This window comes from Oenanthe melanoleuca, chromosome 19 (genome assembly GCF_029582105.1).
Source record: "Oenanthe melanoleuca isolate GR-GAL-2019-014 chromosome 19, OMel1.0, whole genome shotgun sequence".
NCBI lineage: Eukaryota > Metazoa > Chordata > Aves > Passeriformes > Muscicapidae > Oenanthe > Oenanthe melanoleuca.
In genome coordinates, this window is record NC_079352.1 from 10139196 (window position 1) to 10162595 (window position 23400).

The 23400-nt window shown below is 61.6% G+C and overlaps 5 protein-coding genes across 9 annotated transcripts; 3 read left to right on the forward strand and 2 right to left on the reverse strand.

The window, feature by feature from the left end:
* The first annotated feature begins 682 nt into the window (after nucleotides 1-682).
* Nucleotides 683-3729, forward strand: METTL27 (methyltransferase like 27). The gene is made up of 5 exons (XM_056506559.1): nucleotides 683-912; nucleotides 986-1114; nucleotides 1190-1325; nucleotides 1732-1824; nucleotides 2330-3729. Exons 1-5 carry the CDS (start codon nucleotides 691-693, stop codon nucleotides 2566-2568), a joined length of 819 nt encoding a protein of 272 aa, XP_056362534.1. The 5' UTR covers nucleotides 683-690; the 3' UTR covers nucleotides 2569-3729.
* Nucleotides 3730-4103: 374 nt separating this feature from the next.
* LOC130260822 (claudin-4-like) lies at nucleotides 4104-4906 on the reverse strand. Its single transcript, XM_056506564.1, has one exon. It carries the CDS (start codon nucleotides 4904-4906, stop codon nucleotides 4262-4264), a length of 645 nt encoding a protein of 214 aa, XP_056362539.1. The 3' UTR covers nucleotides 4104-4261.
* A 2783-nt stretch (nucleotides 4907-7689) lies between these two features.
* LOC130260823 (claudin-4-like) lies at nucleotides 7690-8319 on the reverse strand. Its single transcript, XM_056506565.1, has one exon. The coding sequence runs from the start codon at nucleotides 8317-8319 to the stop codon at nucleotides 7690-7692; it is 630 nt and encodes a 209-aa protein (XP_056362540.1).
* A 6687-nt stretch (nucleotides 8320-15006) lies between these two features.
* LOC130260821 (claudin-3-like) lies at nucleotides 15007-16679 on the forward strand. Its single transcript, XM_056506563.1, has one exon. It carries the CDS (start codon nucleotides 15669-15671, stop codon nucleotides 16311-16313), a length of 645 nt encoding a protein of 214 aa, XP_056362538.1. The 5' UTR covers nucleotides 15007-15668; the 3' UTR covers nucleotides 16314-16679.
* A 719-nt stretch (nucleotides 16680-17398) lies between these two features.
* On the forward strand, nucleotides 17399-20429 carry ABHD11 (abhydrolase domain containing 11). 5 transcript variants are annotated; one of them, XM_056506554.1, is made up of 6 exons: nucleotides 17399-17548; nucleotides 18349-18484; nucleotides 18583-18756; nucleotides 19184-19354; nucleotides 19452-19633; nucleotides 19915-20429. In XM_056506554.1, the coding sequence occupies exons 1-6, from the start codon at nucleotides 17454-17456 to the stop codon at nucleotides 20045-20047; spliced, it is 891 nt and encodes a 296-aa protein (XP_056362529.1). In that variant the 5' UTR covers nucleotides 17399-17453; the 3' UTR covers nucleotides 20048-20429. The 5 variants fall into 5 exon arrangements, with proteins under 5 accessions (XP_056362529.1, XP_056362532.1, XP_056362531.1 ...); XM_056506557.1 differs by having other exon boundaries at nucleotides 17408-17548; nucleotides 18579-18756; XM_056506558.1 differs by having other exon boundaries at nucleotides 17411-17548; nucleotides 18354-18484.
* Nucleotides 20430-23400: the final 2971 nt, after the last annotated feature.

A 23400-nucleotide genomic window follows, 5' to 3' on the forward strand; every position in this document is an offset into this window, starting at 1 on the left:
GGCTGTCACTGCCACGCACAGGGACACGGCGAGCTCGGGTGGCGGCCGCGCTGGGTGACGGTCGGAGTGGAGGAAGGAGATGCGGATGCAGGATGGAGCTGACAGCGCTGCACTGGGGCTGTGTGGGGCTGGGGCCAGGGGCCGGGCAGGAGATGACCTGCCCAGGGCGCTGTCCCCGTGCCTCGGACACGAGTGACGCAATGAGAACTGACCCCTACAGGTGACAGAGCAGCAGAAACAGTGGACACTGCTGGCAGACAGTGGAGCTCGCTGGGGCTCCTGGTGCCACTCCCCGTGGGGATTCGGTGTCACGCCCCCGGGGTATTTGATGTCACCATCCCTGGACTTGGTCATCCCCCCAGGGCACTTGGCACCCCCTGGGGCACTTGGTCACCCCTCAGACATCTGGTCAAGTGTCAGGACACCGGGCCCTTCCCCTCTTCCCGGCGCACTTGGTGGCTCCCAAGGCCCCGAGGGGCAGCACCGGCGGCCAATGGAGCGCGGGGGCGTGGCCGGAGTGGGCGCTCCCAACCAATGGAGCGCGGGGGCGTGACCAGGGGCGGGGCCGCGTGTGCTGCGGGGCGCGTTCTGGGCGGGGTCATTTCGGGAACGCGCTTTGGGGGCGTGTCCTGGGCAGACCGAGAAGCCAATGAGGCTCTGGGGGCGAGTCGCGAGCGGGAGGCGAAGCCAATGGGCTTTGGGGGCGTGGCCGGGGCGGAGCTCCAGGATCAATGGGTGCGGGGGTGGGGCCCGCCGCGGGTCAATTGGCCCGGACGGTACCGGCCGGTACCGAGCCGTACCGGGATGGGGCTACCGGAGGCAGTCCGGGACCAGGTGGCCGCGGTGCACCGGGGCTCGGCGCTGCCCGATCGGCTGCGGCTCTACGACGGCTGGGCTGCCCGCTATGAGCAGGTACTGGGGACACAGCGGGTACGGGAGCGCCGGGGGACGGCGACTGTCCCCGCTGACCGCCGTGTCCCCGCAGGATGTGGCAGCTCTGGAGTACCGGGCACCGCATCTCGCCGCCGCCTCGCTCGCCTTCGCCTTCCCCGCGCCGCACGCGGAGGCGCGGCTGCTCGACGTGGCCTGTGGCACCGGGCTCGTAGCGCGAGAGGTACCGGGGTAACGGGACGGGGCGGGCCGGGGATAGCGGGACGGGGCGGAGGTGACGGTGCCTCTGTCCCCGCAGCTCCACCGGCGAGGGTTCCGCTGCCTGCACGGCGTGGACGGCAGCGCGGGGATGCTGGAGCGAGCACGGAGCACCGGGCTCTACCAGGAGCTGCGGCTCTGCGTGCTGGGCAGGGATCCACTGCCCGCGCCCGCAGGTAACGGGAGGGGGCGGACCCCCGGGAACCCCTCGGTGACACCCACGTGTCCCGCCGGTGATGGGAGGGAGCGAACCCCCGGGAACCCCTCGGTGACAACCACGTGTCCCGCCGGTGATGGAGGGGGCGGACCCCCGGGAACCCCTCGGTGACATCCACGTGTCCCGCCGGTGACGGGAGGGGGCGGACCCCCGGGAACCCCTCGGTGACACCCACGTGTCCCGCCGGTGATGGAGGGGGCGGACCCCCGGGAACCCCTCGGTGACACCCACGTGTCCCGCCGTGATGGAGGGGGCGGACCCCCGGGAACCCCTCGGTGACACCCACGTGTCCCGCCGGTGACGGGCCGGCACCGGGCGGGGGGAGCCCCGGAGGGTCCCCCCGGTGACGCCCCGTGTTCTCGCAGAGCACTACGATGCCGTGACGCTGGTGGGGGCCCTGGGCGAGGGGCAGGTGCCGAGCACGGTGCTGCCGGAGCTGCTGCGGGTCACCAAGCCGGGTAAGGGGGCTGGGCGTACCCCCTCCCCACCGGGATCCCCGGGGCAGTGGGGTGGGACACGAGCCCCGGCGAATGTGGGTGCCCCGCTGAACGCTGGACCCGTGGCACAGCTGGGACGTGGCCTTGTCCCTGCTGCCAGGGACGGGCGATGGCACGGGGTCCGTGACCCTGCCCGCTGCCAGGTCTGGGAAGCGGGACACGGTAGGAGGTGGCAGTAACAGTGCTGGTGTGTGACAGCCTGAGCTCAGGCGCGACATCTCGCCCATCCCCTGCCCATTTCCTGCCTACTGGCCCCATGTCCTGCCCATCTCTGCCTGCTGTCCTGTTTATCCCCTGCCCACTGCCCTGTCCATGCCCTGTCTGTGCCTGTCCCCTGCCCTGCCTGTCCCCCGCCCGCTGACTCCTGGCAGGCTGTGGGTGCCTCTCTGTATCCCCACCCGTTCCGAGGGATGCCTTCCCCAGAAGGGACACCCTGTGTCAGTGTTACCTGTCTCCTGTCCCGCAGGTGGCTTCCTGTGCCTGACGACGAGGAGCAACCCCTCGAACCTGCGATACAAGGCGGAGCTGGAGGCGGCGCTGGGGCAGCTGGAGCGGAGCGGAGCCTGGCAGAAGCTGCTGGCCCAGGAGGTGGAGTACTGGGAGAGGGCTGTCACCGAGGAGGAGAGCACCCAGGGCAATGGCTACATCTCCGGAGTGGTCTACATCTACCAGAAGTGCCCTGTCCCCCACCTCAAGGAGGGCTGAGAGCAAGCATGGCTCTGCAGGGGGCGTGAGCACTTGACCCCTTAAAAACTGAGCCCAGTGGCCCCCTCCTGCAGCAGGGCAGCTGCTGGAAGTGACAATATTTTGGAGGAATTTCCCTATTCCCTTCCTTGGCTCCTTCTCACCAAGGTCAGGGCTTGGGACCCTTGTCTGTTCCTCAGCATGGGAAGGGTCTCCGGGATTCACCAGGGACTCCTGGGTTCCACCTTTAGCTCTGACATTCAGGTATTGACCCCAACACCTCAACACTCACCATGACATTTCACTGACCCACATGGCTGTTGTGAGGCATGTCCAGTCTGGGATGTCTTCTCCCCACCTCGCCCATCTCAGCACTCATGGCCAAAATCTGGATCCTTCTTCATCTCCCACCCCCAGAGTCTTTACCTGGGGACTGTTGGAGGTGGGTTCCCACCACTGTGTCCTGTGACCTCCCATACCTCATCCTCTCTAGGGACTGACCCAGCCTTGAGGTGCAGGAGCCTCCACATCCAGAGTCAAAGCAGCAAGGCCAAGGTGGCTCCCAGCTGGAGAGGCTTTCCAAGCACCACATCTGCCTTTCATCCTATAATAGCTGCTTGAATCTCTCATTTTCCCACAGCTTTGTATTTAATGGCCTGGGCAGGGAAATGAGTTTGGAAGGGATTTGGGGAGCTGGTGGCTGCTCCCCACCCAGGAACCACCCAGCACTGCCTGCCCAGCCTGTTCCCCCAGCCCCTTGCTGGGCTGCCTCCACAATTCCTCTTCCACTGCTCCCTTGGGAAGTTTTTTACCCAAATCTCTTGCTGGAATATTTGGGTTTTTTTCATTTTTCCCTTCCCTCAGACCTGTTCCTGCTCATCCTGTTCCCATGTTCCTGGAGAACAGGTTGCATCCTTCCCCTCAGGAGCTTTCCTCAGTGTGAGGCAATGGATGTGTCTGTCCCTGTCTCTCACCCAGGGCATCCCACATCTTCCACACTCACCCTCCCCATGGCTCTTGTCACCCTTCTTCTTTGTCCCCCATGTTTTGGAGTCCCTGTGCCCATCAGTAGCTGTCCTACTTCTCCCTCCCCACTTGTCTCCAACACTGTCTCCTGGGCAGCTAGGGGTTGTGGCTGTCCCCAGCCCTGCATTGGCCTGTTCAATAAATCCCTGTCTCTGCTGTCTGTCTGCTGTGTGTTGTTCTCAGCACAAAGGAAGTGTGCACCCTCCTGGGTGGGTGGCCAGGAGCCTGTGTGGGGAGATTCAGCCTTTCTCTGGGCTCCCTTCCAGTCCCTGGGGGCTCAGAGCACCTGGTGTCCCCCCCATCCCCCTGTGCCGCTCTTAGCTCTCAGCATCCTCTCCCTGTTTCCTGCTGCAGGAATGCCAGGAGTACCCTGGCTGGCTACCACTGATCCCCATGGAAGATGGGGATGTTCCAGGTGCTGGAACACAGCAGCTGGCAGGACACAGCACCCCCAGGACGCGTCACCATCCTCCCCACACCGCGCTGTTCAAAATGAGCCCAGGCAGCCTTGGTGGCACCAGGATGTTTATAGTCCCTGCCCTGGGGAAGGGCATGTATGGGGACTGTGCTGGGGGTCAGCCAGAGTGGGGATGGGCAGGAGGAGGCAGTGCAGGGGCAGGGTGTGGTATGGAGATGCAGGACAGGGACACTGGTGCTCTGCCTTGGGCTGGCACCTAGGCACAGTGGCTCACACATAGTCCTTCATGGCATAGCCCATTGGGCCACAGGTTTTCACTGCCCTGTACTTCTTGGGGTAGGGGTCCTCCTGGGACTGGGATCCTGAGCAGCACAGGACACCCCCACCGAAGAGTTGCAGGGCACTGGAAGCCCAGCCAATGTAAAGGGCAGCCCCCAGCTCTCTCTTGAGGGCCTCAGGCACCATGGGGTTGTAGAAGTTGCTGACAATGCTGTTGGCAGACCAGGAGACAGGGATGAGCAGCATGATGCTGGCCATGATGAAGATGACACCTGCCACAGCAGAGATCCTGGACTTGGTGCTGTTGTCATCCACGCAGCGGGTGCAGTCAGCTCCCGAGAGGGCGATGAAGAAGGCAAGGAAGGCCACGAAGATGGAGGTGACCACCAGGGCACGAGCAGCTTGCAGATCAGAGGTGAGCTCCAGCAGGGAGTCATAGGCCTTGCACTGCATCTGCCCCGTGCTCTCGTAGACACAGTTCATCCACAGCCCTTCCCAGAACACCTGGGCCACCACGATGTTGGAGCCAATGAAGGCCGTCACCTTCCACATGGGCAGGGCACAGGTGAGGATGGAGCCCAGCCAGCCCAGTGCGGCCATCATCAGTCCTCCCATCTGCATCGTCATCATCGCCATCAACAGCTCCTGTGGGGACAGGCATGGGTGTCACAGGCACAGCCCACAGCCAGGGACAGCATGGGTGTGACATCTGGGTATGTCCCACCAGGGTGGGAATGGCTGCAGGACAGCACGGGGACATGCGTGGCATGGGGACATGAGTGGCATGGGGCAGTGCTGCAGGACAGGATGGGGACCCATGTGGCACTTGGCCCCAAGCAGGCCAAGGTGCAGGAGCCCCATGTGTCACACTGGCCCCTACACTGTCCTCACAGCACAGCGCAGCCTCTTCCATCACTCCTTCCCAGGACATGGCAAGTGTCAGGTAAGGGATGCCTTTTGGGGAGCAGGATGGGGGGCTCGCTGTGCCCATCCACCAGTGCTCCAGAGTGCAAACCCCACACTTGCCCCACATCCTGCCCTGGTGGCCATCCCCCAGTGCCCACCCCATGTCCCATTCCACCATGACTGCTCAGTCTCTTCAGCCACAAGCCTCGTGCCAGGGGCATGGGCAGGGAAGGCAGGCCCCACATCACTCAGCACTGCCTACTCCAGGTTTGGCTTTGCCCTCACAGCCATGCCACAGTGCCCTTAAGACCCAGGATCTCTTCTCCAGGAAAAAATGGAAACGGGTCAGAGCTCAGCTCTGCCCTGATCCCAGGTCTGGGGCTCAGCACCTTCTGCGATACCATCCTGGAGAAGTCCCAGGAGCAGCTCCAAGAGGGCAAACCCTGGTGAGGGGCTATGGGGTCACCACCACAGCAGGGAGAGGGGTGGCTGGTACAGGGACAAATGCTGGGCACACGGGCAGCTCCACCATGGTCATGTGTGGCTGCTGTGACCCTGGCTCAGCCCAAATCCAGCTCAGCCCCTCAGCTCAGAGCAGAGTTCACCCACGGGTGTCTGTGCTGTGCTTGGCAGCTGGGAACAGCCGGGGTTTTATGGCCCCAAGCTCAGCGCGTATCGGCTGTGCCTGGCACACCCTGCGGCTCTTGCAAGAGGTTTCACCGTCAATTTCCCTGTCCCAGTATCGGTTTCTCCAGCCTCTCCTCTCCCGTTGTATCCCCACTCCTCACCCAGCACCTTTTATCTGTCAGGAGCCTGATGGACACCCAGCACTGGGACCTTGCATCCCCTGGGACATGAAAGACCCTTTGGGCCAGAATCACAGCCCCTCCTGCCGTGCTCCAGGCAGGCAGGGGCCGGAATGGTGGCAGCCATCCCTGCCATCCTTCCCCAGCGAGACCTGGGCCACACAGGACACCCAAACCAGGGTGTATGACCGCCTGCAGGGGGACAAGTGGTGGCCCCATGCATCCCCAGGGATGCTCACAGAGCGTTGTGCTCACATTCCCACCTGACCACCGGCACCACAGGTACAGGCGTATTTTCCACCACTCCCGTGCCCAGTGAGGGGACTGGGGAGCCCTCCAGCCCTCAGATCCAGCTGAGACACCCAGAGCCGGGCGGAGTCACTCCTCGTCCCCACAAATCCCGAGGTGGGAAGGAAGGAAGGAAAGAAGTTCTCAAGCCAGAGGAGCACTTGCCGTGCCAGAAGCAAGATAGGCAAAACAGCCGGCGCTGCCCACGCCGGCCCCGGGGCGCTCCCAGCGGGGGCTGCGGGGTGGCCCCCGGGCCAGCACGCCCCGACCCGCCTCGGCCGGGGCCCGCCACCTTCCTCCTGCTCGAGTGAGAAGATCGCGGCGGGTCAGGCGTGGGACAGGCGTGGGACAGGCGTGGGACAGCCCCGACGCCGCGTCCGGCGCCGCCAAGGCTTTCTGCCGTGGAAGCAGCCGCTGTCAGCCCCGGGGCCGGGAGGGGAACGGCTGGTGATGCCGGGGCTGGAACAGGCGGCGGGGACCTCGAGAGGCTCCGAAGAACAGATTTTGGTGATCTCTCAGGTGGAGGGGAGTCCAGGGCACAGGAGCTGGGGCTCCGGCTGTCCCACCACCGAGGCGGGTGTTGAGGAGGGTAAAGAACACGAGGCACAGCGGGGTCTGAGCAGCTGCCATTTAATGCGGGAATGCTGGACATACGGAGGGACGGCAGCACAGCCAGGGGTACCGCAAGAGCCCACTCACGGCCCCTGGCACCCCACTCTGAGGCGATGGATGAGTTCGGGTCCCGGAGTCGCCCCCCACCATGCGGGAGCCCCGCTCCAGTCCCGCCTCCCCGACTGGTTTTCCCAGCCCGGCCGCTGCCCTCCCACTCCCAGGATAATGATGCCCCCGCCCTGGGGAGCTGCCGCGAGAAATCACACTCTTTACGGCCGCTCCGAGCCCCGAAAGTAGGTCAAAGTGAAAATTTAGGGAACAGGCAGGTGAGAGCCCCTGCCACCCCTCAAGATCCTGCCGGGGTTTGCAAAGCCACTTCGTCCCTGTGACCGCGTGGGACAGGTTCGCTGTCCCTACCAGCACCGACACCGCCACCCACCCCGAGGGACAAACATGTCCCGGGGAGCTTCACGCGGGGAGAGAGAGCCCTGTGCCACCCGTGGGACGGGCTCCTGGGAGCTGTGTCACCACATGGCACACCCCGATACCGGGAGCCAGGAAACGCTCGAGGAGGAGATGCCTCAGCTGGGTGCTCCGGGGGGAGCAGGACCCCCACTGCGAGCAGCCGGGACAGGATCTCCTTGTCCCCTGTCTCAACCGAGATTAAAGAACCGGCTTCAGTCCCGGTAGAACAAAGGCGGCTCTGTCTGCCCTCCCTCTCCCGGCCAGTCCCAGCCCAGCCCGGGAGGCTGCGTGTCCCGCGAGGTCCCCGGAGCGGCCGGGGGGTCCGGGCAGGCGCGGCGGCTCCTACACGTAGTTGCTGGCTGGCAGCGAGCGAGCAGCCGTGAACTTGGCGGAGTAGGGTTTCTCTCCGCGGGGGGGGCAGGTGCAGCACAGGATCCCTCCCCCCAGCAGCAGCAGCGCCGAGGCCGCCCAGCCCACATAGAGAGACGAGCCCAAGTCCCGCTTCTGCGAGTCAGAGACCAGAGGGTTGTAGAAGTCCTGGATGATGCTGTTGGCTGACCAAGAGATGGGGATGAGGATGAGGATACCGGCGACGATGAAGATTATGCCAGACAGGATCATGACCTTGGCTTTGGCGGTGTCATCCTCCACACAGTTGGTGCACTTGCCACCAGCGACGGCCAGCAGGGTGCCCAGGATGGCCAGGACGATGGCCACCACCACCATGGCGCGGGCGGCTTGCAGGTCCTGCGGCAGGGCCAGCAGCGAGTCGTAGACCTTGCACTGCATCTGCCCCGTGCTCTGCACCACGCAGCTCATCCACAGCCCTTCCCAGATGATCTGCGCCACCACGATGTTGTTCCCGACGAAGGCCGTCTCCCGCCACATGGGCAGCGCGCAGCAGAGAATGGAGGCCAGCCAGCCGATGACAGAGAGGGCAATGCCCAGCACCTGCATCCCCATGGAGGCCATCGCTCGCTGCCTGCGCCCCTGCCCGCCTCCCGCCGCGCAGTGCCGGCTGCCGGGACCATGGCAGGCATTATATGCCTTTGCCGAGGGAGGAGCGCCGCCGCAGCCGCCGGCCTGCCGCCGGCACCGGACGGAGGGGTAGAACCAGTTTCCCGGGATTCTTCCACTTGTATTTCTCCCTGCAGCGATGACACTTAATATCCCGGTTGCTCCCACGGAGGAGGACGTAGGGGACCGGGATCAGGCCACCCAGGTGCCGGAGTGCATCCCATTGCTGCGGGCAGGCATGACATGCCCAGGGCGGCGCTGGGGCTCAGCCCGGGATGCTAATGGGGAGGAGCTGGTGTCCAGGCACCGGATATCTCTGCCATCACTGCCAGAACCCTCTGCTCCACCATTTCGATGGGGTCCCCTCACACCTTCATGCCCCAATTTCCCTCCAGCTCATGGTGACTGCTCCAACATCAGCCCAGCCTCTGGCCCCCCATGGCCCCATGCCGGGGCAGCAGCACATTGTCCCCTCTGGATGCTGGGCTCCGTGCCCAGCAGGACACAAGTGGCTCTTGTTTGCTCCTTGGCATCCGTACCAGCACTTCCAGCCCTCCATTAGGCCTCGGGCAGGAGGTGTCACCGCCCAGACCCACAAACCGGTTGGAGCGGCTGCCAGTTCCCCACGAAGGAGAGACGGCACTGCCTGGGGCAACAGGGGGGCAGACCCCAAACCCAGCTCACCTGTGCTCCAGTACCAAGCCAGGGTTCACACAGCCACCCTCAGCCCCAGCTCTGCCCTTGTCCCTCTGCCTGCATGGTTGAGGCTGTGGGGGGGCAGATGTGGCCTTGAGCTGTCCCAGTGCCATACTCACTGATTCCAGTACTGATGCCAATACCAGTGCCAGCACTGATGCCATACTGATGCTCACCTGTCCTCCTTTAATCCATGACTCTCACACAGGCCCCCTCCCTGCTCCCTCCAAGCCTTTGCAAAGGCGCAGCACAACATCAGACAGACGACACAGACAGACAGATGGACATTGCACTGTTTCATCACCCCAGCTTAATCCTGGGCCTGTGGAAAAGATAAGAGGCACTGAGATAATCTTAGTTTTCCCAAGCTGGGAAAACTGGGGTTACCATCACAATCCAACCATTTGTGCTTATTGCTTGGTGTGACTCTGGAGCTGCTACTGCTCATGCCAGGATGTCCCTGGGCATCATGTCCCAGTGTGGTGGGACAAGCCTGGTGGCCCATGCACTGCAGTGCCAGGAGGATGGCTGGGGACACCCATGTCTCACAGCAGACCCCAGCCTAAGGGCATGGTCAGGGACATGACTGCCTGACTTGTGCTGGAGCTGCCCAGGCTCCATCCCTCTGTTGTCCTGGAACGCCCACATTGCTCACATACCAGTGTGTCCACCCTGCGGCCAGAGCCTTGTGGTCAAGGGCTCCCTTTAATCTACAACCTTTAATCTCCAGAATATCCCCTCCAGGGCCAGACTCTGCCTGAGGCCTTCACCTCCCAGCTGGCTGCTGTAACCATCACATTATTTGGGGTTGGAGAGAGGCACACGCCCACGCGTGTGTGTGGCTCGTAGGGGCCGTGTCCCCACATGCACATGGGGACCAATGGCAAGGTGGGGAACAGGGACTCCCCTGCACGTAGACCGTCAAAGTTTGAGCTGCTCATACTCCTCTCAGAAGCAGAGTAGGCTCCAGCGTGGCCTCTGACAGCCAATTACTGTAATTAATGCTGCTGGAACGTGGCATATATCCCACCTGGCAGCTGCCATGCAGGGGCAGCCCCTGTGCCCTTCCCCACATTCCCCAGTGACACACCCACCCGGACAGCACTGCCAGCCCCGTGTCCCCAGCACTGCCGGACAGCAGGACCGACAGACACTCGGCGTGGAGGAGCAGCAGCCAGCCCCAGAGCCCTTGGAGCATGAGGATGGTGGTGTAGCAAAGGTGGGACCACCAAGCGCCTGGCACATGCCATCCAGGACAACCACTCCATGGACACCAGCCCCACATGGACACCAGCCCCACAGCCCTCTCCCAGTGCTCATTCCCAGAGCATCCTGCAGGACACCAGTCCCAGATTTTCCCCAGTGTCTCCTGCAAGGAGCCATGGCACAGGCACAGGTCCTGGTAGGACCACAGCCGCTTGCTTATCCACCCCAAAACAGGCTGCTCAACACATTCAACCCAACCTGAGCCTTCACCACCCAGCACCTGCCCCAGCACCCAGACAGGCGTGGATGCCCTGCCCCAAACCCAGTGGGATTTGAAGGACATGCAGGAGCCTGGATTTCCATCCCTATTACACCGTACTAAGAGGGTTGATGAGGGCAGAGATCACATCCTGGCACATCCATCAGGAAACACCTTCTGACAATTGTCCTGGGTCCACCAGCACGGGGACACACTGCAGCCCCTCGGCTGGGCAGTGAGGCCATTCCCCAGCAGAGGGGTGATATTAAACACAGTGTCACCACAATGCCAGGCACTGCTGGGTGCACAGCACAGGCTGCGTCACCCTGACCTTGATCTGGGTGGAGGACACCCTGCAGAGAGAGGGCTTGGGGCATGAATCTCCCGCCAAAAAGGGCTTGGGGACATCACCACTAGGACACGGGTGACAGTCCCACCTCACATACCCCACACCACTGAGCTGAGAGCTCCTTATCCCCCAAGACCCACACATGGACCCACCAACCAGGCTACCTCAAGGTCCCGAAAAGGCAGGTGAGACTTGCCAGCAAACGATGATCCACCGGGATCTCTGACTTCACATCTACCAAGCGAGGCAGTGCCAACAACCCTCCCTCTCAGCCTGTGAGGAGCGGGGCAGCCTCTCCCCGCTGGAGGCCGAGGATTAGTTACCGACAGCCCAGAGACTGAATGTTCCCAAAAAACATCCTTGCCCAACATAAACCCTCGTACTGACTCAAATATGCACAGTCAGGTTGTTTCTCACTATAGGAAAGCAAAATCTTATCGGGAGGGGAGCCGCGCGCTGGGACCTGCGGGAAGAGAAGGGACCTTCGGCCTGAAGTCGCTCTGAAAGTCAAAGCTCTGTTCAGCTTCTGAGCAACAAGTGGCTCCCGACACGGAAAACATCCCTAAGCGCTGCCAAAGTGGTTGGCGAAGGGATAGGGGAGATGAGGGATCAGAAAGGGAGTCATGGGCGGTGCAATGGGGTGTCCGCACCGGCGATGCTCAGAGGACGCGAGATGCCACGGCAAAGCCCTGGGGAAGGCGATCAGAGCTCTCGGGGTGGGAGTGCCCCAGGCATGGTCCAGCATCCCGCAGCGAGCCACTAGCCCCCTGCCACATCCCGCAGGTCCATGTCCCCCGCCGGCCCCAGCCCCCATGTGCCGCAGCCCCCTCCCCGCCCCGCTGGCAGACAGAGCTGCCATTGATGCTCGGAGCTGCCTCACCTGCTCCCGCCGCGCCGAAGGGGCTCCAACAATGGGCTGCCTGTGTGCCCTGGCCGGGGCAGAGCCAGCAGCCCCGCGCCTGAAATATAAGCAGGCAAGGCGGCATTTACCGCCCCGGCCCCACTCCCCCGGGGGAAAAAGCGCCGGCACTCCCGACCGCAGCGGCGGGAACACCCCAGCCCCGCCACGCACGTGAGTGGGACGCGGCCCCGCGGCGCCCGGGGCGAGTTTCTGCCGTCACCTCCTGCGCACCCCGGGGTGCTGCCAGGTGCCGGGTCAATGGATGGGGGATGCTGTCCATCAGTGTGGTGATACTGAGTGTCACCCCGCTCCACGCAGGTGTCCTTCCTTTGTGGCCACCAAACTGGTGATGCTTCTGTGACCTTGGGGTCTGACATTTGTTTGGGGTCTCAGCATCACAGTGGAACAAACTGTCCCCGTGTCACGACTGAGATCTTGGAGCCGCCACACTCTGCCCCCATCCCGAGGGACTTGGATACTCCTCATCCCTCCCCAGCTGTGCGGCAGTGCAGAGGGACTGCACCGGGCAGGGAGAGGCAGCAGTTGGGATGGGGATGGTCCCAGGAATGTCCCAGGGACGCTGGCACTGCTCAGCTCCTCAGTAAACAGCTGGTTTGCTCACCACAAGAATGTGTCCTGCCGGGGGTGGCTGGCACCCTGAAACCCCAGTGATTTGCCCCTTCCTCCGTCATGAGTCAGAGGGCAGCAGCTGCCCCAGGCCGGCACGACACTGGACACAGCCTGTACTTTGGGCAATTTGGGATGACAAAGTGGGGACGCCGCGTGTGGGGCTCTGATTGCAGGGTCGGGGGCTGCGATGTTTCACTGCCCTGTCCTACCCCAGCCCTGCCCCAACAGCTCCTACCCCATATACCTGTCTCAAGTATCCCACTCTTCCCCTGCCCCACAGCCCTACATGGAGTATACTTCATGTCCCATATCCCTGCCCAGAGGTATCCCTCCCTCCTACCTCCCACTCCTACGTGGGTTATCTCTCTGCCCCATGCCCCGGTATTGAGTATGCTCATTGTTCCACAGACCTGGGGGCATATCCCTACCCTTACTCCTGTGCCCCACAGCCCTGTCTGGGGTGTAGACCCCCTTCCCCAGAGCCCTGTCTGGGGTGTAACCCTTCCCCAAAGCCCTGCTTGGGGTATTCCCACACCCTACAGCCCTGCCTGGGGTCTCCTCCCTCCCCACAGCCCCGCAGCCACGTGTGCACTGGGGGAGGGTGTGCATGTGTGCACCTCTGCCACCAAAATGTGCCTGTTCACCTCTGCCTCCGTGGCAGTCTCTGTGTGTGAGTCTGAGTCTCTGTGTGTACCTGTGGGTCTGAGTGTCGGTGTGTGTGTCTGTCTGAATCTGTGTCCCTGAGTCTGTGTGTCCGTGAATCTGTGAGTCTCTGTGTATGTCAGTCTATAAATCAATGTGTCTGTCTGTCTGTGTGTCTGAGTCTGTCGCTCTGTGTCTGTATGTCTGTCCATGTGTCTGTGTGTTTGTGTGTGTGGCTGCATGCCGGGCGTTGCTGCCGGCAGAGGGTGTGTGTGTGAGTGTGGGTGTCTGTGTGTGCGTGCCTGTACCAGTGCATGTGTCTGTGGTGTCTGTGTGCCTGCACCTGTCTGTGTTTGAGGTTTTTGTGTGTGTGTATACCTGTCTGTGTTTGAGGTTTGTGTGTGTCTGTGTGTGTGTGTGCCTGCACCTGTCTATGTTTGAGGTTTGTGTGTGTGTGTGTACACCTGTCTGTGTTTGAGGTTTGTGTGTGTGTGCCTGTACCTGTGTGTGTTTGAAGTTTGTGTGTGTGTCTGTGTGTGCCTGTACCTGTGTGTGTTTGAGGTTTTTGTGTGTGTGTGTGCCTGTACCTGTCTGTGTTTGAGGTCTGTGTGTCTGTGGTGTCTGTGTGACTGTACCTGTCTGTGTTTGAGGTTTTTGTGTGTGTGTATACCTGTCTATGTTTGAGGTTTGTGTGTGTCTGTGTGTGTGTGGTTACACCTGTCTGTGTTTGAGGTTTTTGTGTGCCTGCACCTGTCTGTGTTTGAGGTTTGTGTGTGTGTGCCTGTACCTGTGTGTGCTCACTGTGTGCCTGTGCAGTCCCACACCCCGGGGCCGTGGGCACTCCCTGCCTGCACACGTGGGGTCCCTCAGCAGCCCGGCTCCCCTCTGCTCACTGCTGGCAGCCCAGCGGGCCTGGCCCTGTGCCCACTGTCACTGTGACAGCACTGGACTGTGGACACTCACCCCGAGGAGCCCCCAAGGGCCAGGAGCTCCAGAGCCCCCAGCAACAAGGGCACAGAACCCTGGGGGCCGTTTGCACGGCGTCTCCCCAGCAGCACAAACAGCATCACCCCTGGGTACCCCACCACTGTGGGGATTTTGGGTGCCCTCAGGTGGGTGATCACGCTACAGTGGAGTGGCAGAAGCTCACCCAACCAAGTACAGGGTATTTTGGGGATGCTGCTGGTTGGCAGAGGCTGGATATGGGGGTATTGGGGTGTCACAGCGTGGTGGAGGTCAGACATGGGGTGTTGCAGGGGGCCAGAGGTCAAGCTGGGTGGATATGGGGTGCTGGGTGACATGGGGTGACAACAACTGACCCAGCCATATATGGGGTATCAGGGTGCTGTGGGGTGACCCCGCTGGCTATGGGTGTTCAGAGTGCTGCAAGGCAATAGAAGGTGATCCATCAGACACAGGTATCAGGGCACCCAAGAACAACCCCCCTGGCTATGGGGTGTTGGGATACTGTGGGGCACCCAAATAAAACCCCACTGACTGCTGGCTGTCAAAATACTGTGAGGGCACCCAACTCCAACCCTCTGGCTGTGGAGTGTCAGGGTACTGTGGGGTACAGCCAGGCAATTGCAGGGCTCCACCCCCATCCCAACTTCACAGCGCCAGCTGCCAGCATCCCAACACGCTCTTGAGTAGTTAATAAGTTGTAGAGGAGATTTTTGGAGCAGGCAGGGAACAGGTAGGAGCAAGTCTGTGTCCGGCAACTGCATTCCTGGGGGAGGGGGACTGAAAGCACTGGCACTACCCCCGGCATGCAAGGCTGGGGAGGGGGGGAAACACACCCCAGAGCCATGGGCCTGTTGCTGCCAGATCTGAAGGGATTGCTCATGCCTTGGGACATTTTTCCCTTTGCTGGGTGCCAGCTCAGGTTGTCAGGGAAATGCTGCCGGGGTGGTTACGTGCATTATCTGCTTCCTTCAAGGTCACAAGACTTGTGCAGGATGAGTAAAGATATTTATCAGTCAGTCAGAGGCTCTCTGACGGTGCTCTCGGTCCAGCAGGGTGGGAACAGGAGGGGCCAGGCTGGAGGGGTTCCTGCTGGGCCGGGAGCACCCACAGGTGCCCTGGAATGGTGACACAAACCTCACGGCATGGCGAAGGGGTTGCACTTTGCACGGTGATGCAAAGGTGCCCAACGGTCACCGAACCCCAGTCAAACGTGAGCAACACTACAGAAATCAAACAAACCCTGGTCTGCCAGCACCTCCACGGGGGAAAGGTGAACCCTTGGGACTTCCAGGTCCACAGAAGGGGTTCAGTGGGAATGAGCATGGTGGTAGTGCTTCCTGATACCCATCAGCCGAAACCAGGGGATGGCTGTGGCAGGTGGCGTTTCTCCTCCTCCCGCCCTTCTCTGGTTACCCGGGCGCCATCTCTGCAAACAAAGGGGAGGGTGTGGGACGCAGGTGATGGTGACGGAGGAGCAGAGAGGAGCGTCCAGCAGCCAGCACTGAAACCCCACCCCGGGGCCAGCCCATATAAATAGCACTGCGCACAGGTGTAAGCCGATCCCCCGGCTGCAAGCGGCGGCGGGTGGCAGCGACGGTCTCGGTCCGTGGGTTCTTCTCGGCCATCGCCTGGAGCGCGTCACTGAACCGTCCACCATGTCGATGGGCCTGGAGATCGGCGGCGTGGCCTTGTCCGTGCTGGGTTGGTTGTGCAGCATCATCTGCTGCGCGCTGCCCATGTGGAAGGTGTCGGCCTTCATCGGGAACAACATCGTGACGGCCCAGATCCTCTGGGAAGGGCTGTGGATGAGCTGCGTGGTGCAGAGCACGGGGCAGATGCAGTGCAAGGTCTACGACTCCATGTTGGCGCTGCCGCAGGACCTGCAAGCCGCCCGCGCCCTGCTGGTGGTGTCCATCATCTTGGCCGTCCTGGGCTTAATGGTGGCCATTGTGGGCGCCCAGTGCACCCGCTGCGTGGAGGACGAGAGCACCAAGGCCAAGATCACCATTGTCGCCGGCGTCATCTTCCTCCTCTCTGGGGTCATGACCCTCATCCCTGTCTGCTGGTCGGCCAACACCATCATCCGGGATTTCTACAACCCGCTGGTGATCGAAGCACAGAAGCGGGAGCTGGGCACCTCGCTCTACGTGGGCTGGGCGGCCTCCGCACTGCTGATGCTGGGGGGGGGACTGCTCTGCTGCTCCTGCCCCCCCAAAGACGACAGGTACCCCACGGGCAAGGTGGCCTACTCCGCCCCACGCTCCGCCGTCACCAGCTACGACAAGAGGAACTATGTCTGAGCCCCCCAGGGTCCCCCGGCACCCCTCGATATCCCCCCACCCCACCCACCCACCCTGGGACCCCTCATTGCCCTCTATGGGGCCTGGGGGCGGCAGCGCCGGGGCGGGGGGGGCGCGAAGGAGGGGACGGGGACGGCCGCGGGGTCAGGGCCGGGCTGTGTAAATAGAGACAGTTTCGGTTAACGAGGCAGTTTCGGGTCGGCGGGAGAAGCGGCGCCCGGCGAGGTCCTGCCACGCCGATGGGGCAGGATGGGGACGGTGCCCCCCTGCCGTGTCCCCCCATCGCTGCTGGCCCGGCACCGTCTGTCCCTGTTACGCGTGGTCTGTACCGGTTACATTTGTCAATAAACGTGTCCTGTTTTGGTACCCGAGTGTCCTTGCGATGTGCGGCACGATCGAGGTGGGCACAGAGAGGGTGACGCTGCGGCCCAGCCCCCAAGGCACCCTACACACCCTGCTACAGCAGCACCCGAGTGGCACCGGGCTGGGCACGGAGGGCTCAGCCGCAGGCCCTCTCCCTCCTGCGCCGCGCGTCCTGCTCGGGGTGGGGACCCGTTGTCCCCCTGCATTCCTTTCGGGGAACGGTCGGGGCGGGAAGCAGCGGAGGAGCCGCTGGATGCCGCAGGGACACTCCCTGCCCGCAGTCCAAAGTCTGGGGCCGCCGGGGGGGCCGCGAGCCGCTTCCCCCGCCCGGGAGCCGCGCTGGGGCGAGGCCGCCCTGCTCGGCCGCTCCCTCCGCCCGCCGCCACGCTCCAGCGGGCAGGGACAAAGGGGCAAGAGCCGCCGCAGGAGCGCGGAGCCGATCCTGGGGGAAGCGCGGCCGGAGGCGGCGAGTGCGCGGCTGAGCCGGCCAGGCCCGCTGTGCCTGCGGGCGGCAGCGGGCGGAAGGGCGCTGCGGAACAAACGCCGCCCGCAGGGAGCCGCCCGCCCGGCTCACTCTCCCCGGCCGCAACCCCCGCGCCCCGCTGCCCGCTCCGGTGCCCGCGGGGGCAGCAGTGACCGGGCGCCCCCGTGACCCTCCCCGTGCGCGCTGACGCCCCCCTGCCGCGCGGGGGCGCTCGCCGCCGTTGGGCGGGGCAGGGGCGGGGCCGCCCGCGCACGTCGCGTCACGGCCCGCACGCCGCCGCCGCCGCCGCCGCCATGGTGCTCCGCCGGCTGCCCCGCGCCCCCGCCCCGCCGCCCCTCCCGCGCTCTCGCCCGCAGCCCGCCGCCGCCGCCGCCCGCTCCGTGGCCACGTAAGGGCCCGGCCGCGCGCGGGGCGGGGCGGGGGCGGTGGAAACGGTCCCGGGGGAGGAATCCGACGAGCAGGGGCGTGGCCGTCACAAGGGTTGGCCCCGCCTCGCTCAAGCCACGACCCCTGCACGGGGGGTCCCCTCACGGGCGGCGGGCGGGTTTGGCAGTGCCCCAGCCGCGCCCCCTCCCCTCTGCCCTTGGCCCAGCCCTGGGCGCGCTCTCATGGAACCCCAGGCTGGGCCAGGCTGGAGGAGCACAGAGGGTCCCTGGTGCCACCTCCCTGCTCAGGCAGGGCCATCCCAGAGCACAGGACACAGCACTGTGTCCATGTGGCTCTGGAATATCCCTACTGAGGGACACTCCAGCCCCTCCCTGGGCACCTGCTCAGGGCTGGGCACTGCCCAGGGCACAAGTTGTGCCTCCTGTGCAGGGGCAGCTGCTGGGCTCAGTCCCTGCCCGTGGCTCTGGTGCCACTGCTGGGCCCTGGAGCAGAGCCTGGGCCCTGCTCTGCCCCTCCCTGCACACAGGGACACCCAGGGCTGAGGGTCCCTCTCAGCTGGGGCTCCTCTCCAGCCTGAGCAGCCCCAGCTCCCTCAGCCTTTCCTGGGCACTGAGATGCTCCAGGCCCTCCTCATCCTCACAGCCCGTGCTGGCCCTGCTGCAGGAGCTCCCTGTGCCTGCTGTGCTGAGGATCCAGAGCTGTTCACAGCATGCCAAATATGCCTCACCAGGGCTGGGCAGAGGGGCAGGGCTCACTTCCTCCCTGCACCTCTGGCCATATCCCATGACTGTCTCCCTGCAGTGCAGTGCCCCTGGCCCATGAGGAGCTGGAGGGTCGCAGGGATCGGCCACCCCTTGTCTTGCTCCACGGGCTCTTTGGCAGCCAGGGCAACTTCAAGACAGTGGCCAAGACACTGGTGCGCCGTGGTAGCGGCAAGGTGAGACCCAGGGGCTGAGGGGAGGTGCAGCACACAGGGAGAGGTCTGGGGTCATGGTGGGCAGTGCCTGGGGTGACATGCTGCCCCTGCCCAGGCAGGTGCTGACAGTGGATGCCCGGAACCACGGCAGCAGCCCCCACAGCCCCATGATGACGTATGAAGCGATGAGTCTGGATGTGCAGCACCTCCTGAGCCGCCTGGGCATCACCAAGTGCATCCTCGTAGGACACAGCATGGGGGGCAAGACGGCCATGACGCTGGCCTTGCAGCGGGTCAGCAGGCATGGGGATGGGAGTGGGGTCACAGGCTCAGGGAGTTCCAAGGGGGGGGCTTTAGGAAGGGGATGGCACCTTCTGAGAGCATTCGCCGATGCCAGCCTTGCCCCCAGCTCCACAGGGACTTGTCTGTATCAGGATGGGTGCTGTCCCACACAGAGCTGGGAGGCAGGCTACTGGAGCAGGAGCAAATCTATGTCCACCAGCCCATGCTCTGCCCTGTCCCTCCAGCACCGATTGTGAGGGAGCTTGGAGATCTGTGCCAAGCACAAGGACTCTGGGAAGGGCACATGGAGGTCTCTGCTGAAACAGGAGGGAGCTAAGAGCCTCCAGGGAATCTGACTGGGATTGGAGCCCTGTGCCCACTCCACTGGGGAGATCTTGGGAAATCCTGGCATCTGATCTGCTCTGCTTGTGTCTCCAGCCAGATCTGGTGGAGCGCCTCATCTCCGTAGACATTGGTCCTAGCTCAACTGCCCCCGTGTCTGAATTCTCTGCCTACATCTCAGCCATGAAGGAGGTGAAGGTCCCGGCAGGGCTGTCCCGCTCCGCAGCACGCCAGCTGGCAGATGACCAGCTGCAGCCCGTGGTCAAGGTAGGAAATCCCATGGGAGATGGGGGAGGATGGAGGGTGCCAGGACATCCTCCTTTGTTGCTCTTACCGAAGAGCACATGATCCCCTTCCATGGCAGCTCCCACAGCTGAGACAGTTCCTCCTCACCAACCTGGTGGAGGTGGAGGGCCGCTACGTGTGGCGGGTGAACCTGGAGGCCATTTCCCAGCACCTGGCAGATATCATGAACTTCCCTCTCTTCCACAAGCCCTATCCTGGTCCTGCACTCTTTTTGGGAGGGTCCGACTCGCCCTATATCAGGTGAGACTGGAGAGAAGCGGTTCCAGGTCTGTGGTTTGACCTTTTGTGCTCTTTGCAGCTGCTGAGGGTGGGAGGAGCCCCTGGGATGGGGAAGGTCCTGAGCAAGGACTGTTCCTCCAGCAGCCAGTGACATCGACACACTGGAGTGAGGGGGAATTTGGGGGCCCCTTGGGCTTTCCTGGTAGGGAGAAAGTCATACCTGGGATCGTCCTCTGCTTGGGAAGGGTGAGGTAAGATACCAGGAAGGAACTCTGATCATGGCATGTTCCCTTGTCCTGCAGCTCCAGAGACTACCCAGAGATCCAACGCCTCTTCCCCAAGGCAGAGATCCAGTACATTAAAGGTGCAGGCCACATAGTCCATCAGGATAAATTTGAAGATTTCATCACTGCTGTCCTCAGTTTCCTGCCATAGATGTAGCACTGGGGACCAGGCTTTCTGCAAGGACCATGTGGATCCTGAGGAGCTCTGGGCAGTGACACAGGGCTCAGGCTCTGTGGATGGTGTCAGCTGGGACTGGCTGTCCTCAGTGCAGTCTGATCCTGCCTCAAGACCTTCTCCCATCCTGGTTCTCCTGCAGCCAGAGCAGAGAGGCCCCTGCATCCTGCTGAGATCTCCTGCCACCTCACAGGGACATGGGATGGCACTGGCTCAGGGCACTGTACTGCCAGCACAGGGCTGTCAGGCATGGAGCGGGGAGGAGAGTCCTCTTGTTTTCCTGTTGCCAGACCCTTTCATGGATCTGGCTGTGACTTTGCAGAACAAGCAATAAAGCTGAATCTGTGTCAAGGCAGAACTGGGGTTGGATGTGGCCATGGAGGGCAGGGCATGTGTGGGGAGAGTAGGAGGGGGTTCTCGGTTGGCAGCAGGGACACTGGTGGGAAGCGACAGCTGGACTGTGCCCTAATGTGACCTGCTGTGGGAGCAGTGCATGTGAGACACAGGTTTGAGGACTTTTCTTGGCTCCCAGAGGAAATTGCATCCTTGCTCTATGCCTGGGGCAGTGTAAGGATTGGGGATTGGGGAATCTGCTTCCCAAGCAAGGGGCATGTCTGCCTAGGCTGTCCCAAAGGCAGGTGTCACTTGGTCCCTCAGCTCCCAACAATTTCTCCCCTCCCACCTGCTCTGCATCCTCCCAGTGCAGCATAACACCCACCCACCATGGGCTGGAGGCAGAGGAGCAGAGTGTCTGCTGCAAAAATCCCTTTATTGGACAACTGGTAAAGCTGGGGACAGGGCAGGAGTGACTATGAGGCTGACACACATATCTGTTACAACTGGGGACACACTCTGTGTGCGGACAATAGAGAGAGACACCAACTGTCTCTGCTTTTGCTGCTCCAGAGCCAGGTATCTGCTGCTTCTTGGGATGAGTTTGCTTAATTTGGGGTTGTCTGGAGGCACCAAAAGGGAGGGAGAGAAAAGACTGAGGATGTTTTATTCGAGGTCTGGCTGTAGTTGCCTAGCAGAGCAGGCACCAGGGACTGCTTTGGAGATTTGCTGTGTTTCTGCAGAGGTGTTCTTGTCCCTTCCCTTTCCCTTCCATTTCCCTTCCCTTTCCCTTCCCTTTCCCCTTTTTTTCGTTCTCCCAGGAGCTGAGATGCATGGGCCTTGAGTTTTCTGCTATATTATCCTCAATTTCAAACATTTTTGCTCTCTGTGTGTTTTTTTCCCATGAAAAACCAATAAGCTCCAGAGTCACAAGCTACTGAAATGAGTTCTTTGGTTGCCACCAGCCAGCTAGGGGTGGGGTCTGGCCCCAGCTATCAACACACAAGACCTTTGGACCAAGCCATGAGCTCTGGAGCCCAGGAACGGTGGGGGATTTCTCCCCACTCCTTCCTGCTGGCCAGATACCAACCAGGTTTGGGGCACAGACAAAAGGCAGCTACAAGATGTGAGGTGAAGAGTTCCACCATGGCAGGAAATCAGTGGCCTGAGAAGAGGTAGAGCTTCCAGAACACTGTAGTCCATTCTTGTGATGGCCTCTGCTGAGGAAGCATAGGGAAGCATTGTCGGACCTGGGGTGAGAGAGACAGCAGGGAGAGTGAGAACAGGTCTGTTTCCTGCATGGGAGGTGTGAAAAACACGGTTCACTGTTTTGGGAGAATTAAAAGGTTTAATAAAAAGACAATAGGAGACATACATAAAGCAAAGGGTTAAAACGGCCGGGTGCTTGGCATGCTGCCGAGAGCACACCGCTGCTTCCGCAACACCCCTTTAAATACGGTTTACAAGCCATCCATTTGTTACATATTCATAGACCTTCATGCATAGTCAACTGTTTCTGGGAACTGTTTAGCATGGCCACTCCTTTGGTCCGCCTTTTTAGAGCATGCGTGTTTCTTGTGGTTTTATTCTTCACCTTACTCGTTTGAATTTGGGTGGTGGTCCAGCCGGTGAGTGTTGATAATTGTCTTGTCAGCTGCAGGGGTACCCATCACATGTTCACGGGCTGTTATCTTTGACTAAACAGGTAGTTTAAGCAGACTATCTCTAAAAAACTTATATCTAACTTTTTCTATTAACCAAAACTATATCCATATAGAAATGCTATTTTAACATTATATATATATAGCATTTATCCCAATACTTGCAAAGAGCCAACAACATGCCATGTATTCATAACAGGAGGGAATCAAGAGACATCCCAGAGGCATGTCCAGGCATGTGTCTGGTGGCACAAGTGATGCCATGGGCTGGCACCAACTCACTGGGCTCTGTGCCCATCAAGTATCAGGGTGCTGATGCCTCCAGAGATCCAGCTGACTCCCCAGGCAAAACCAGACCCCTTTTTGACAGCCTGCTCCCAAGGGGCCTGCCAAGAAATGACCTGTCCTGGCCTGAGCTCTGCTCCAAGCAGGATGTCTGATCCTTGGCACAACTGCAGTCAATCACAAAGCCCACCTTTAGGAAGACTTCTATGTGGTTGTTGCAGGTATGGTTTCAAAACTGTTCTATCAGGCCTTGGGTGGGAATAGAGCCTGTTGATGACCTGCTGGACATGGTATCTGGGGTTACAGGAGACATCAAGTGTGACTTCACTGGTGTCCCTCTCTGCAATAGTGATTAGTGCTGAGTGCCAGACCAGGAGCCTGGGGTATCTTCTCTAAGATTACTCTATTTGGCACATCTGACCAACAGCATGGAAAAAGGACAAGGCATCCTAGGGAAGACACAAGTGATGTGAATGTTTTCTCAAGCCTCTCCTCTCCTCCCAGCTGCCATGCTGGCATGGCTTGGAGCCACCTGAGACTCAGCAGGAGAAGCGGGAGAAATAAAATCGGCTGGAGGAGTGCAGGCAGATCCGGGCGGGGGGGACGGGAGCCCCGCCTCCAGGGAGGCGCAGGGAAGGCAGTCACAAAGCTCTGGCCCTGGTGCTGCCAAGGGGAACCTGCGGGTGTCCTGAACAGCCGTGTACCCCGGCACTGGGGTTCCCTGCAGTAAAGGCTGGACTCAATGACCTCAAAGGTCTTTTCCAATCTAACTGATTCTATGATTCCTGCTGCTTGGCCACCAGGCCCCTGGCTTCCCTCACCCCTTGCCTGCTTCATCAGGATGGCTGGACTATGCTCCAGCCCTCCTCTCATCTACTCTGCCCACAGCACGTGGGCTCCTTCTCTGTCCCTGATGTCGCAGTACTCACTGGGGAGCACTGCTGGATCCTGGATGCCAACGGGCGCTAAGGGAGCACCTCAGTGTCAGGAAAGGCCAGTGGCACAGCACAGGGCCCTGCAAGCAGAAAGCCCCTCAGTCACACTGGGAAG